The 14,471-nt window shown below is 37.7% G+C and overlaps 1 protein-coding gene across 1 annotated transcript; it reads left to right on the plus strand.

Moving 5' to 3' along the window:
* Window positions 1-920: 920 nt before the first annotated feature.
* gdf7 (growth differentiation factor 7) lies at window positions 921-6,000 on the plus strand. Its single transcript, XM_067368022.1, has 2 exons — window positions 921-1,230; window positions 4,966-6,000. Exons 1-2 carry the CDS (start codon window positions 921-923, stop codon window positions 5,931-5,933), a joined length of 1,278 nt encoding a protein of 425 aa, XP_067224123.1. The 3' UTR covers window positions 5,934-6,000.
* Window positions 6,001-14,471: the final 8,471 nt, after the last annotated feature.

Here is a 14,471-nt window from a genome sequence, read left to right on the forward strand (position 1 = left end):
CACAGCTGAGGGACTATCATATATCATAGTGAATGTCTTTAGTAGCTTTATAGTCATCTTTTCATAGGTTGTATTTTTGGCCAAAACAATTATTTGAAGTTTTTGTGTTTACACAGAAGTTCACGTTCAGAAAGAAAAGTACACTGAGAATTAGGCTATTCACTGGAGTAAGATGGGAGACAACTAGCCTCAGTCTCCCCTAAATGTATAAGAAAAAGGGCAGTATTTGTAGCAAACTGCATGGACTACTATTTCTGCATAGTGAAAATTAATTTTACTGTTAGCACGTTAAAGTAGGCAACTGTGTTGCAATATAACTTTGCATAAACTTACAGGAATTGAGGTCTTTTCAACAGTAGATGGCAGTGCGCGCGCATTAAATGGGGACCATTGTTCAAAAGATGGTACAGCATGAAAACCAACTTCAATTCAAAATGGTCTTATTGACCACCAGTTCGTCTATTTATGTTATTATTCTTATTTAGAAGAAGACTATTTGTCATTCTCATATATATATATATATATATATATATATATATATATATATATATATATATATATATATATATATATATATATATATAATAACAATACAATTTTACTAAGAAAATTCTTAGCAAAACAGAATAAGAGGACACCTTTCATTGTTTATTATTATTTAAGCTCATTCGCTTTTGCATAATGTATTTATATTAAATGGCATTCTGGCAATAATATTAGTCCACAGACATTGGTGTTGGGGATTTGAATCAAACCGCTTCGAAATATCTTTCCAACTGGGGGCGCTCTTTGAATACTAAGCAACAGGCATTCAGTGTTACTCACATACAAGATATTAACACTATCTAAAGAGCAAAGGGGAGTTTCCAAAGTCATCAAGTCCATCCAACTTTGCCATTTTCGGCCAGAGACCACTGAAAATGACTCCCAAGAAGACTGCCGCTCCCTTCCTATGGTTTTCCTTTTGCTTTGGGAATATTATTGAGGCAGTGGTGCTGGGATCGATGGAGTACCCCTCTGATAACGGGCTTCACTCACATCTGGATGCGCGCGGTCCTGCAGAAGCCAGCACGAGCTCCCGGAACGACTCCACATCTGTTCATGTTCCGTCTTACATGATCTCTCTGTACAGGACTCTATCGGAACTGGACCGACGGGGAGGCAACGGCAGCCAGACGCGCTCCAGGAGATATGCCAACACAGTGACCAGCTTCATGGACCTGGGACAAGGTGAGTGAGATTGATCCGCCGGGGAGACTGACAGATAGATAGATGAGTGTAAGATGATCTCATTCAGCCCATTGGTGCGGATTTCATACATTCAGATTGAGCCTGGTCTGTTTATTTTGATATATTATACTTGGCACGTAAAATTGTAATGAAATGTATAAGGTACACGCTGCAGTAATAAATCATGCCGTAGCTTATAGGCTAAATGACAGCTGACACTGTAAGATGATTGATCTCGTTGTGACTGAGAGTTTATATATTAAGACAGTAGGCCTATGGTATATTTCACCCATGATATATAGCCTTGAAATGAAATTTTTAATTATTATAATTACGAACCACAAACATTATTATTACTGATGGCACACCATTGCACTAATATATTTGGTTTATGCATAAATTAGTTAGAGAAATGCGCAGTTCTGCGTGTGTTAGAGTTACGCGCAATTAACCTTGAAAAGAACATTAATAATTTAGTAAATATTCTGCTACAGTGATTTAAATGTGATATGAATTGGATTGCTATACTATACATGTGTAGTTTACGCATGCGTGATTCTATGTTTTTGGAGCTCAAGTTAAATTTTTTGTTTATGAACATCTACTTTGCGATAATATTTTCGAAATGCATAATACCAAAAAAGAAATATGAAGTCAAATGTCTCAAATTTCCAACATCTGTGACAAATAAACTTCAGCAGCACCTTAAGCTAAAGTATCTAAAACAGGGCACGCGTTCTCTCCTCCAGGTGTTGCTGATAAAGATAGAGAAACATTTTAATTTAAAACTTATGTTCCAATAAAGATTGTCACGTAAAATACAGAATTTGTAAAAATGCAGTGTGTCAGCTTTCCGCCGGACCAAATATATGGAGATATGCGTGAAAACATTTTTTTTAGTATAGTTGAAGAGGTTCTTCTGTTCTTGAATGTTCTATATATTGAATTGACATTCATACATTGACAGGCTAGTTATTACATTTGAGGCCACAGCCTTTGAATAATAAAAAAGTGCCCAATGTCACATTTGTTTAAGGGTATTGAGGATAATAATTCCAAGCATCATATTTCCACCTTATATTTTCCCACATTTTGTGAAAAATGAAGAGTGAAGAAATTAGATTTGATCTCTCAGTGTTCTCATAAAGTAAATAAAAAACAATGGGCGTCACTTTGTTTTAAAAAAATATTGGGGGACCGTGGTGAAGATGATGTCACGAAATGGCGAATGCACAGATCATAAATAATAATTAAAGGGTTAGTTCACCCAAATATGAAAATTATGTCATTTATTACTCACCCTCATGTCGTTCCACACCCGTAAGACCTTCTTTCATCTTCCGAACACAAATTAAGATATTTTTGATAAAATCCAATGGCTTAGTGAGGCCTGCATCGCCAACATGCTTTTTTCAATGCCCAGAAAGCTACTAAAAACATATTTAAAAAAGTTCATGTGACTACAGTGGTTCAACCTTAATGTAATGAAGCGACGGGAATACTTTTTGTGTGCCAAAAATAACAAAATAGCAACTTTATTCAACAATATCTGGTGATGGGTGATTTAAAAACACTGCTTCATGAAGCTTCGAAGCTTTACAAATCTTTTATTTCGAATCAGTGATTTCATGATTTCAATAAATGAGGCCTCGTTACGTCATAAGTGTTTTGAAACTTCAATAGTTCACGTGACTTTGGCAGTTTGATTCACGCTTCGAACCACTGATTCGAAACAAAAGATTCGTAAAGCTTCGAAGCTTCATGAAGCAGTGTTTTGAAATCACCCATCACTAGATATTGTGGAATAAAGTCGATATTTTGTTATTTTGGTGCACAAAAGTATTCTCGTCGCTTTATAATTTTAAAGTTGAACCACTTTAGTCACATGAACTGTTTTAAATATGTCTTTAGAAGCTTTCTGGGCATTGAAAAAGGGAGTGTTATTGCTGGCGATGCAGGCCTTAATGAGCCATCAGATTTTATCAATATGAACAAAGGTCTTATGGGTGTGGAACGACATGAGGATGAGTAATTAATGACAGAATTTTTAGGTGAACTAACCCTTTAAGCTGTAATGCCCAAAAGCCATTTAAACCACATTTTCAATAGCGCTTTTTCTGACATAAAACTAAGTTTACACAGTGATATGAGGCAGCAATTATTCTTGCTGACCAAATCAAGTGCTAAAATGAACTTGTGTATTTAAATTTATACCTATTTACATTACATGTACATCTGATGCTTTTGGAATTTTGTTGGTATGTATAAGTGCATAAACCAGGTCTAATCTTCAACTGTGATTTGTTGGTTCAGTTGTAATGTGTTTGCTTTGAATATGTGGAGTTTCGGCATCAAATCTGGCCTGGAAGTGCAGCATGCCTCTTTGTGAAGATTGTCCCACCTGTTCCCATCATAAATGATGCCAACGAACAAAATGATTTATGTAATGAAACCAAAAGTATTAAATGTATAACCCAAATATGACTGTGCATTGTCTGAAGCCAAAAACTTAAAAGAGCAAATTCAGATAATATTTGTAGACCCCAAGGTACTGGAACTTGAGTCCCTGACTGCCTCAGCTCATTTTCCAGGTTATGTCATTGTTTAGTCTGGCAAGCGGATATTAGCTCAGAGGAGGATGCTTTACTCTACACCCCTCCCCTCTGTTCACCTTTCATTTTTATAGCATTCCTTTGTCTCAGACAGGAGATAAATGTATAGTGCTTTTCTTTCAGAACACCTCTTTTTGCGTGCTCCTTGCACTCATGTAGTACCATAGGGCAGGTACATTATTTGTGGCCAGTCCCCAAATGTCTGCTAGCTTTAAACAGTTTGCAATTATCATTCTGAAGGCCTCTCTCATAGTGTAGCGTCAATATGATATGTCCCAATCTGGCCTTGGGTTTCTGTGCAGCCACCTCATATTGGAAGAATCCTCTTCATGTGTAACCCATGGAACTGCAGTCTCTGTATCAGGTTGCATGGTACTCTGGGTTCTATTTTTGAACTGTATGTCAAGATGTCAACATCGAAGCTTGTTTTACTCTGAGCGCAAAGTCTGGTCTCTCTTAGCAAAGTTTGGCTCTGCATCATCTCAGTCACGGATAAGACTGAGTATTGGATGTATTCTTTTAGCTAATTTCTTCCTCCAGACAAAGAAAAAGAGAGGACAACATCTTGCAGACAGAAATTTTCTTCCCCGCAGCGATTTCAGGTTAGCTGTGCGAATAATGAAAGACCAGTTCATGGTGGCCACAGAAAACTGAGGTCCACCTCAGCTTGAAATGTTACCTAACATTTAATTACACCCTTAAGCCACCCACCTTTCAAATTTACTACATCCTCCTGAGGACATATAGGGGAAGGAGGAGGGCTTCTCTGAGAGCTGAGCATTTCCAATGTCCTGCCAAACCTTCTTCTCACTCAATCAGTGTAATTAGCAGATGCTGCCAAAGGCCTTCACAGTCTGACAGGTCAGCCAAATGCTCTCCACCTGGTCTCCGTGAGCATGCTGCACCTCGTGTTTGGAGAAGTCATTCAGGCCCTTGAATGTTATTCTCATTGAGTTGAAGGAATGACAGTTTGTCTATGCCATTTTCACAAAAGCCATATGTAAGATTGTTCATAGTAAGGTGAGGAAACGCATTAGTGTTTGCCTCATGTAAGCTTGCTGCATTAATTCTTACTCATATTTCATATTTCAATACTAATCCATTCTTTGTCTTATACCTTCAGACGAGCCTTCCCTAAAGTTCAATCAGCAGTACACATTCGACCTGTCTGGTCTCTCAAGACTGGACGAACTGATGGAGGTGGAGCTACGGGTTCTGAGGAAGCCACCGCCTGATGTCTTAAGTTTACTCTCCCGTGGTGGGAACCTGTACCGACTTCTTCTTCACACCTGCTCCCTCCCGGGATCCTTTCACCAACCTCTGCTCCTCACCTCCAGGACCATTGATCTTCTAGATACCGTTTCAGCCACATGGGATGTGTTTGAAGTCGGTGCGAGCGTGAAGACCCATCTCAAGTTGCACAGGACCGTGGAAGGCAGCAGGCCATTGTGTTTCAGCATATCCGCCATTTCTGATTCAAATAATGAAGCCGTGCATCCCGGAATGCTGGGTCTGAGCCATGAGGATCAGCAGACCCATGAAAGAGCCTTACTGGTAGCCTTTTCTCGAACTCGGAGGAAGGAGAACCTCTTTAGGGAGATTCGCGAGAAGATAAGGGCCATGAAAAGTCGTAAATTTCCTGCGCCAGAGCATGATATTAAAAGTCATCCGAGACATCGGCGGAGGAGACGGACAGCACTAGCAGGCCGTCCTGGTGTAGGACCTGGTACTGGGGGTGGCGGCGGCGGCGGAGGAAAGGGAGGTGGCAGACGGAGAACGCGCTGCAGCCGGAAGCCACTTCATGTCAACTTCAAAGAACTGGGTTGGGACGACTGGATTATTGCGCCGCTAGATTACGAAGCTTATCACTGTGAGGGTTTGTGTGACTTCCCGTTGCGCTCACACCTGGAACCGACCAACCACGCCATCATCCAGACTCTCATGAACTCCATGGACCCAGAGTCCACCCCTCCAAGCTGTTGTGTTCCTTCTAAACTCAGTCCCATCAGCATCCTGTACATTGACTCGGGGAATAACGTAGTTTATAAACAGTATGAGGACATGGTGGTGGAGAGTTGTGGTTGCAGGTAGCAGTGTGAGCGAGGGGTGAGCTACCCCTGGACCCTATCCGAAAGCTGCCGCTGCCTCATACGCAGAGGCCAAGCACTGCATTGTGGGCAAGATGAAGCAGTCAGAGCTGGTGTGTAAATGTGTGACAACGAGCATGTGTGTATGTTCAGATGGTGATAAGACATTGAGTTGTGTTTTAGAAGCGAGCGGAGGACATGTGTGCCGAACAGCTCCAAATTCCCTTACAACACCAAATAAACAACTCCTCAAGAGAAAATGAGTGAAAACCTAGGCTTTCCAGAAATTATTTTACATCCTGTTAATGTAAACTCAGTGATAGAGTGTTGAAGTATCCTTGCAGCAGGCGTAGAAATGTTGGCCCCGTTAAGACTCAGAGTCGGAGAATCTGTCAGCGGTAGCACGCAGCTATAAAGTGTATAACAGTAAAGGTGCTTTTCATGACAGTCAGCTTATATTCAAGATGAAGCTCTGAAAATGTTTCTCTGGGGAGTCTAGTGGCCTTAATCAAATATGGCATTGACTGAGTGAAAGTTAACTCTTTTGACTCCATTCTAAATCTAAGGGGTCAAAGGGTAGCTGGTTAGCATGGCCTCATTAGCTCCTGCTGGTAGATGTCATAATTACACATTGTGGCTGCAAAAACAGCTTTCTTAATTGTCGGCCATTCAGAAAATCTGTACATTCTAATCGAACACATTTTTAAAAGCAACATTTAAATGACAGATCTTTCATTATATTAAAGTAGGTGTTATACCAAATTTTTTTAAAGTGTAAAACTGGCAATTTTTACACCGTCTTTTATAACAGTGCAGGATAATCACTAGTAAAGGATTTGGGACTGTGCATGTGTGATCCCATCAGTCACTTTGTCACATTGTCATGACATCATTTTCCTGCAGCCTTAGCGTGATTAGTCACATGACATTTATGGCTCAAAACTATGGGTCCAGAACAAAGATTTAAAATTGCATACTTCTTAGAGTCCTTGTCATACTAACTGACAGCTTTCTCCTAGTACCTAGACCTCCTTAATCATATATACACAGTACAGTTTTCCTTTCCATTCTTGAACTTTAGATGCTTCTAGAACCAAAAGACACATGTAATAATTGAGCATGACAGTTCTGAATTTTATATCAAGTCAACCCACCAACATTTGATGTACAAAGGTAGAAATCAGGCTTCTTTTTTTCTATATTGACCCACATAAAAAAAAGGTTAACCAATAACATTGTTTAGCCAACCCGATCTCACAGCAATTCGTACATATTTTACAAGGTGGCTAATTCGTATGAATTCGTACGAATGACCTACCCCTAACCCCGCCCCTAAACCTACCCGTCAATTCAAGTCAAGTCACCTTTATTTATATAGCGCTTTTTACAATGCAGATTGTGTCAAAGCAGCTTTACATTGATAACTGGTACATAATTTTTGCTGCACAGCAGCTCTTCAAGAATAGTGTCAATGCAGGCAGATCAAAGCACTGTTGAACTGGGGTTTAGACAAATCGCATGAATTGGTTCGAGTGAGGTCGTATGAATTTGTACGAAATTAGCCACCTCGTAAAATACGTACAAATTGGTCGTGAGCTAGCGTTGTGTTTAGCACATCATTTTACATTCTTAAAATAACATTCTAAATGTTAAAACTAAAATTAAGCTTTTTAATGACAAGAAGAAACCAGGCGTTTCATAAAAAAAAAAAAAAAAAAAGAAAAAAAGGTTGATGACACTACATTTGGCTTCGGTCGGATGATAATGCTGCAGTATAGTACATGATGTGTGCAATATGTGCAAGATAAATGACTTCATTGCTTTGAGCGACCTCAGACCTTATTTTGTGAAAGGCGCTCTGGAGCCAAAATCAAAATGATTGTTTTGTTTTATCCTGACACTAGATTTGGTTGTTTGGGGATCTACTTTCAGTGTTCACCTACATTTACTGAGAGGATTTGTTTACTTGCTCTGGTAATGAGATTAGATTACTTTTATGCTTTAATGTCATGCCTTATTATGGATGATCATACAAATCTGCAGTATTTTCTCAAATGTTTGATTTAAATCATTTATGTATGAATGAAAGCCACAAGGTAAAAAAATGCCTTGTACCGTAAGTATAACAAAAAACCTAATTTATGCCCTACTTCAAAGATTTAAAGGGATAGTTCACCTAAAAAGTCTATCGTCATTTACTCGCCCTCGTGTCTTTCCAAATCTGCATGAATTTCTTTCTTCGGCGTAACATAAACAAAGAAGTTTTGAAGAATGTTGGTAACTTAATAGTTTTGGTTACCATTGACTTCCATTGTTTGGCCAGAAATATCTTTAATGTTTCACAGAAGAAAGAAAGTTTGGATGAACTATTCCTGTAAACTCATTTTAGTTTAGTTTATATGAAAGTTTTATATAGAACCACTTTTAGATGACATCAAGTCATAAGAACAAAATCAAAATAAAGCTTCCAGTGTTCATTAATCTCAGTGTCAAGGCAGAAATATTTGCCTGCTTACTGTTTATATAACAACTGTTTCCTCTATGAAGAAATACAAAGCAGATTTTAATTCATAACAGCAACTGTTTTTCTTTTTTTTTTTTTGTCATTTCTCCATGGTAATTCCCCTCAATCAATGTTGGTCTCACTGAATGGGAATGATAATCACCTAAATTGTCCACGGTGGCATTATGAAAGTTACATTCCTAAATCAACGGACCACAGAAAAATTAGCCAAAGCATCTGTGCAGTTCAGAACAATATAATGGCACGAAATCTGTGCGACTCTCAAGGAAACTTCCTGTGTGGTTTTATGGTACATTATTGTCGTGACTGTTAGTGTACGAGTTTGTTGTTTTGATTGTTTTTAAGTACTTTGGCAGAAATACGTTCCTAACTTTCAAGTTACCATTTCTTGTTAAATTAAGTCGAAAAAAGTTGCATCCCTCACAATATTTCTTCACTTCCCATTCAAATCATGCTGATCTGTTTTTGTTCAGAGGCAAAGTCTTGTTCTGCAGACTGCAGGAATGAACTCAGGATTGTTTGAAAAGATAAAGCAAAATCTATTTCAAACCTTTAAAAACAAATTAATTTCATCTGGCCAGTCAAAGATAGTTCAAGCAAAATCCCTCTTTCGAAGTCTCTATCCTTTCATTGTAAACATTCCCAACTGTATGTGCTTGCTCCTTAATCTAATTCCTCTCAAGGCAGTTTCTCCAAACAATTTGATTCTTTTTATAAGCAGTCTTTCTTTCACTACTGACACGATCATGATAGCACACCTAGCTGGAACAGATTAACTTTACGGGACGCCATCTTTGCTTCAAGGAGATAAAGAGGCATGCCGTTGCCTCTTCTGTTGTTCGGAGGTCTGGAGGTTATCAGCTTAAGCGCTGCATGGGTTACTTCAGCTGTGCCTTGCTATTTTACTAAAGTGAAAAGCCTTAGGAGACATTTAGTAGAGAAGGAGTTTCAGTTCAGCATGCCAAGTGCTCTCAGAGAAATGAATGCAAAGCCTGCAGGATTGTCATGGTTCAGTAGAGGGGTTTGGCACCCCTCGAATATACTTTCTGATCAGTGCTAAGCAATGTTAACTTACCTTCACTGATATGTTTACTGTGAGCTGGTAAAATATATGTTGCTCAAAAAAAAAAAAAAAAAAATTGGAGGGAACAATAAGCCTTGATCTAGTTTTTTTTTTTTTTTTTTTTACTAGAACAAAGGCTTAAAATATAAATGTAAATTATTGTACACATGCCAAAAACTTTTTTCTTAATTTAATGCATTTAGTGTTATGTATTTAACTGGCTGCGAAAATTATCATTTTAAAGTACAAACCAAGAATAATGTCCAAAAAAATGTCTTAAAAAGGGAGAATGTTTTTTTGTTGTTGTTATTATTGACTTTCCATTGTAAATGCACTGTGTATGTAAGAGTATGTATGTGTTAGATAAGGACGTGTACATAATTCAATTGTAAATTATCTGCAATATATTGATTTCTTTCTTTTTTTTTTTTTTGAACAATGTTTATTAGTATATGTATAATATATATAAACAAATTTAAATTTAAAAAGCAAAAAGTAAACACACTTAGCATCTTTTCATACTTCTATATTGCATTGTCATTTTTGTATAGATGATTTTATATAGTGTATAAAAAGTATTGATGGGGAAAAAAAACACTCCCGCACTCCCGCAGCAAATCTTCTTTCCCAGACATCCACATGAAAGTGAACCTTCGGTGACTGTCTGACTCACCCACGGTTCCGGAATCATTATTGGGTTTGTATTTTGTCTCATTTTTTTGCCAGAAAGTATTCAGGAAGTTTCCAGGTGATTCTAAATTCCACACAACACAAGATGAAGAGGGGGATACGTTATTGTCCGGAGCTGGTAGGGGAGCCGTGCGGCATTGTGTGCTGAACTTTAGGAAACGCTAATGTGTGGAGGGTCCCTGTGGAGGTATTTTTTTTAACGAAATGAATGACTGTGCCCTGCCATTGAGCACTTGTCCAGAGAAGGTTATGATGCAAGAGCAACCGGAGGAGACGGATCATCACTCACTTTTATTACAATACCTCCAATATTTAAAAAGGAGTAACTGAGATAACTTATTCAAAGACGTATATGCCGTCTGTTAATCTGTTTTTGATGGATAGCAAAACTAATCTGAATCAAGGTCACTAATATTTCCTTTGTTGAGTCTACAGATACTGCAATAATACAGTATATCAAACAATTATTAGAGACAGAGAATAGGTGGCCCCTCACCAAGTCCATTTTTTAGGAATGGTTTTAAATGAACACTGACCCCCACATATTTGAACAAATGCCTGGAGTCAATGACTAGAGGGGATACAGTTTTTCTTTAAGAGAGGAAAGATCTTTTTAAACACGCTTGTTTCTTTTTTATTGAATCATGTCGAAGAATCACAACTGAGACCAAAAAAAAAAAGCACTGCAGTGTCCAGACTTTGACATCGGTCCAGATGTCTTTTCCTGAGAGCCACTTTGGCCCATATAAAATCTCATTCAGGTCAAAAAGTTGATAAACAGTTTGAGATGGAGGAAATGATGAGGCTGTCAACCAAATGTTTTCTTGGGACAAATATAGTCCGGTTCTGTGGAACAACTGGCCTGAATCTTTCATTTAGACACTTGACAGTGGGTATCAATGCTATTTTTAAAGATGAATGCATAAAATGATATTAAAAATGATATGAAAGAAATAAAATATGCTACATTTATTAATAAAATCAACATTATAAATAAACGCAACATTGTTTTAGTCAACTAATAAGTCAAATTGCAATATAAAAAACATGATAAATAAAAAACAAAATTATAAAAACATTTGTAATTTTTAAATTGAAACACACTGAAAAAAAAATAAAAACTGTAAAATATACAAAATACAGTATGATACAATAAAAGTTTAAAACAAAAAAGACATTTATATCATTTTTAGTTAGCTAATAAGTGACAGCATTCCTATATGTCATTTATCCTTTTTTAAATGATTTTTTATTGAAATATATGGTCAGTGCATGTTGTAACAGTACATATCACACAAATAACTAAATAAAAAAATGTTTGCATCCATTTATCTAACAGTTCTCTAACAGGACACATTTTGGTTTGCACTTAAACTAGAAACTGCATAATAAAATTCACGACTTTTCTCAAAAAATTGGGCATTTACCATTTCATGAAGCTTTTCCAGCACGGGGAATCGGCTTGCCAAATTTGTCACACCTGTTTCATGTGTCCCTTCTGAATGCACAATATGTATTATACAGCATTACACCGAACGTAATTACGAAACTGGTGCCCACAAAATACTAAAGACTCATAAAGTAGTAACTGGTTTCATGCGCATGGGTATCAGCACTTTAATATAGCTGAATGCAAAGGCAGGTTTCATTGCATCAAACTCAGGGTTGGCTGGCTTGACTTTTAGTGTGTTTTTCCCATTAAGATTTTCATACATTTCTGCTCATTGTATTTCACTTCACTTCTTCTTAAAGCACATGATTCCACTATTACACTCTGATGTTAATGTAAATACTATGTTTAAACTGATCTAATTCCCCTATAAACCGAATCAATGATGGGCCACCGTGGGGGACAATTCTGGCTCTCTGTAAGTTACACAACCTGAAAAACATTTTCAATACTCCCGTGAGAGCAGACTTGTGGGATGGGATGCACGGTTTGCTTTTCCTACACTCACAGTTTGTGTCATTGAAGGAGAATGTAGGACCTGATTTATATATATGAATAGTTAATAGCTATAGTATCTGTGCTGCTATAATAAGACAAGTCCTTTTTGGAAGACGAATCTCACAATAGCACCAAATACAGTAGGTTAATTTAAGATTTCAATTTTAACCCCTGATCAGAGAGCATATCAGATGATGTTAAGTTGGTACAAAAATTGGGAGAGAGGGGAACAAAGAGCAACTATTGCAATGTCAAAACAAAACATAACAAAGACCAGGGAAAAAGAAAATGATCTATTGCAGATGATATTTGGCAGGAAAATACCAGAGTGTCTTTGGAATGATTCTTCATCACCACAAGAGAACCCAAACCACTCTGGAGACGTAAAACAGTAAAGCTTGTTTGCTTTGCCACAATTCAATCCACCCGGGCAGGATTACTCCATTTCCTTCTATGAACTAGCCCTGCCTCCTGGTTTAAATCAAGGATAAGCAAATTAAGGGGCTTTGTCATTCTTTTTGAGAAGCCTGGAAAGGAAGATTAAAGAGACCTGGGCTTACACGGAGAGTCCCGACTCTCAGAGAGAACGGGAAACAGATCAGCTGGAAATATTTACTCTCAGTTTGCTGAGCCGCTCGGCAACAAGATGCACCAATTACTGCCGGAATGGTCCACAAACAGGACGTCCTGTTACTGAGAAAGACAGATTTCAAATCAACTGAACAAGTTGGTGTGGATGGGCCACGCGTCAGTACTCGATGAGGATCTGTGTGGTGTTGTGCCAAAGCCTATTCCCCTTTTCTAAAGGAATATCTCACCTAAAAAAATTTTAAAATTCTGTCATCAATTAGTTACTTTGAATGTGAATTTCTGAAGAATGTTCTTGCCACTTTTTCCCATTTAATGAAAGCTCCAAAATGCCAAAAAAGGGCTGGAATGTACATAATGTGACTTTGTGTTCCACATCATTGTCTTTTACATCAATGTTTTTAATGTGCTTAACTGGCATTTTTTAAACGATTGCACCACTACTTTTTAGCAGGAAATCAAAATGGACAATTCTTTTTTTTTTAATGGAATATTGCAGAAGGCTATTTATTATAAATGCTCAATCCGTGCACATTGTTATTTTTTATTTTTTTAATTCATGTGCCAATCAAAGTAACTTCCCCACCCTCTTGCAGCGACATCTCTTCTCTTTTCTGTTGATGCGTTTACTGGTGAAAGGGCTGGACAATCTGTCACCCAAATGAGATCGACCAATAGCAAACCACAACAATCCAATCAATTCCCCATGGACAAAACCAAGTTCCGCCCTACAATTTTACTTGTTCGAGAAGCCGTTTCTCTCGAATATATGTCACAATAAGGAAGAAAACACTATCACAACTTCCGTTTCATGCTGACTTTAAAGGGTTAGTTCACCCAAAAATGAAAGTTCTGTCATTTATTACTTACCCTCATGTCGTTTCACACCCTTCGTTAATCTTTGGAACACAAATTAAGATATTTTAGTTGAAATTCGATGGCTCCGTGAGGCCTTCCTCTGTCAAGATCCATAAAGGTACTAAAAACATATTTAAATCAGTTCATGTGAGTACAGTGGCTCAATATTAATATTATAAAGCGACAAGAATACTTTTGGTGCGGCAAAAAAACAAAATAACGTCTTATTTAGTGATGGCTGATTTCAAAACACTGCTTCAGGAAGCATCGGAGTATAAATGAATCAGTGTATCGAATCATGAATTGGATCGCGGGTCAAACCGCCAACGGCTGAAATCACGTGACTTTGGTGCTCCGAACTGCAGATTCGACACACAGATTCACAATGCTCCGATGTTTCCTGAAGCAGTGTTTTCAAATCGGCCATCACTAAATAAGTCGTTATTTTGTTTTTTTGCCGCACCAAAAGTATTCTTGTCGCTTTATAATATTAATATTGAGCCACTGTACTCACATGAACTGATTTAAATATGATTTTAGTACGATTATGGATCTTGACAGAGGAAGTGACATTGCTCCCTATGGAGGCCTCACGGAGCCATCGGATTTCAACTAAAATATCTTAATTTGTATTCCGAAGATTAATGAAGGACTTACGGGTGTGAAATGACATGAGGGTGAGTAATAAATGACAGAATTTTTCATTTTTGGGTGAACTAACCCTTTAAGTACTCACCCTCATGTCGTTCCACACCCTAAGACCTTCATTAATCTTCGGAACACAAATTAAGATATTTTTGATAAAATCCGATGGCTCAGTGAGGCCTGCTTTGCCAGCAAGATAATTAACACTTTCAGATGCCCAGAAATC

Source organism: Chanodichthys erythropterus, chromosome 18 (assembly GCF_024489055.1).
Source record: "Chanodichthys erythropterus isolate Z2021 chromosome 18, ASM2448905v1, whole genome shotgun sequence".
Taxonomy (NCBI): Eukaryota; Metazoa; Chordata; class Actinopteri; order Cypriniformes; family Xenocyprididae; genus Chanodichthys; species Chanodichthys erythropterus.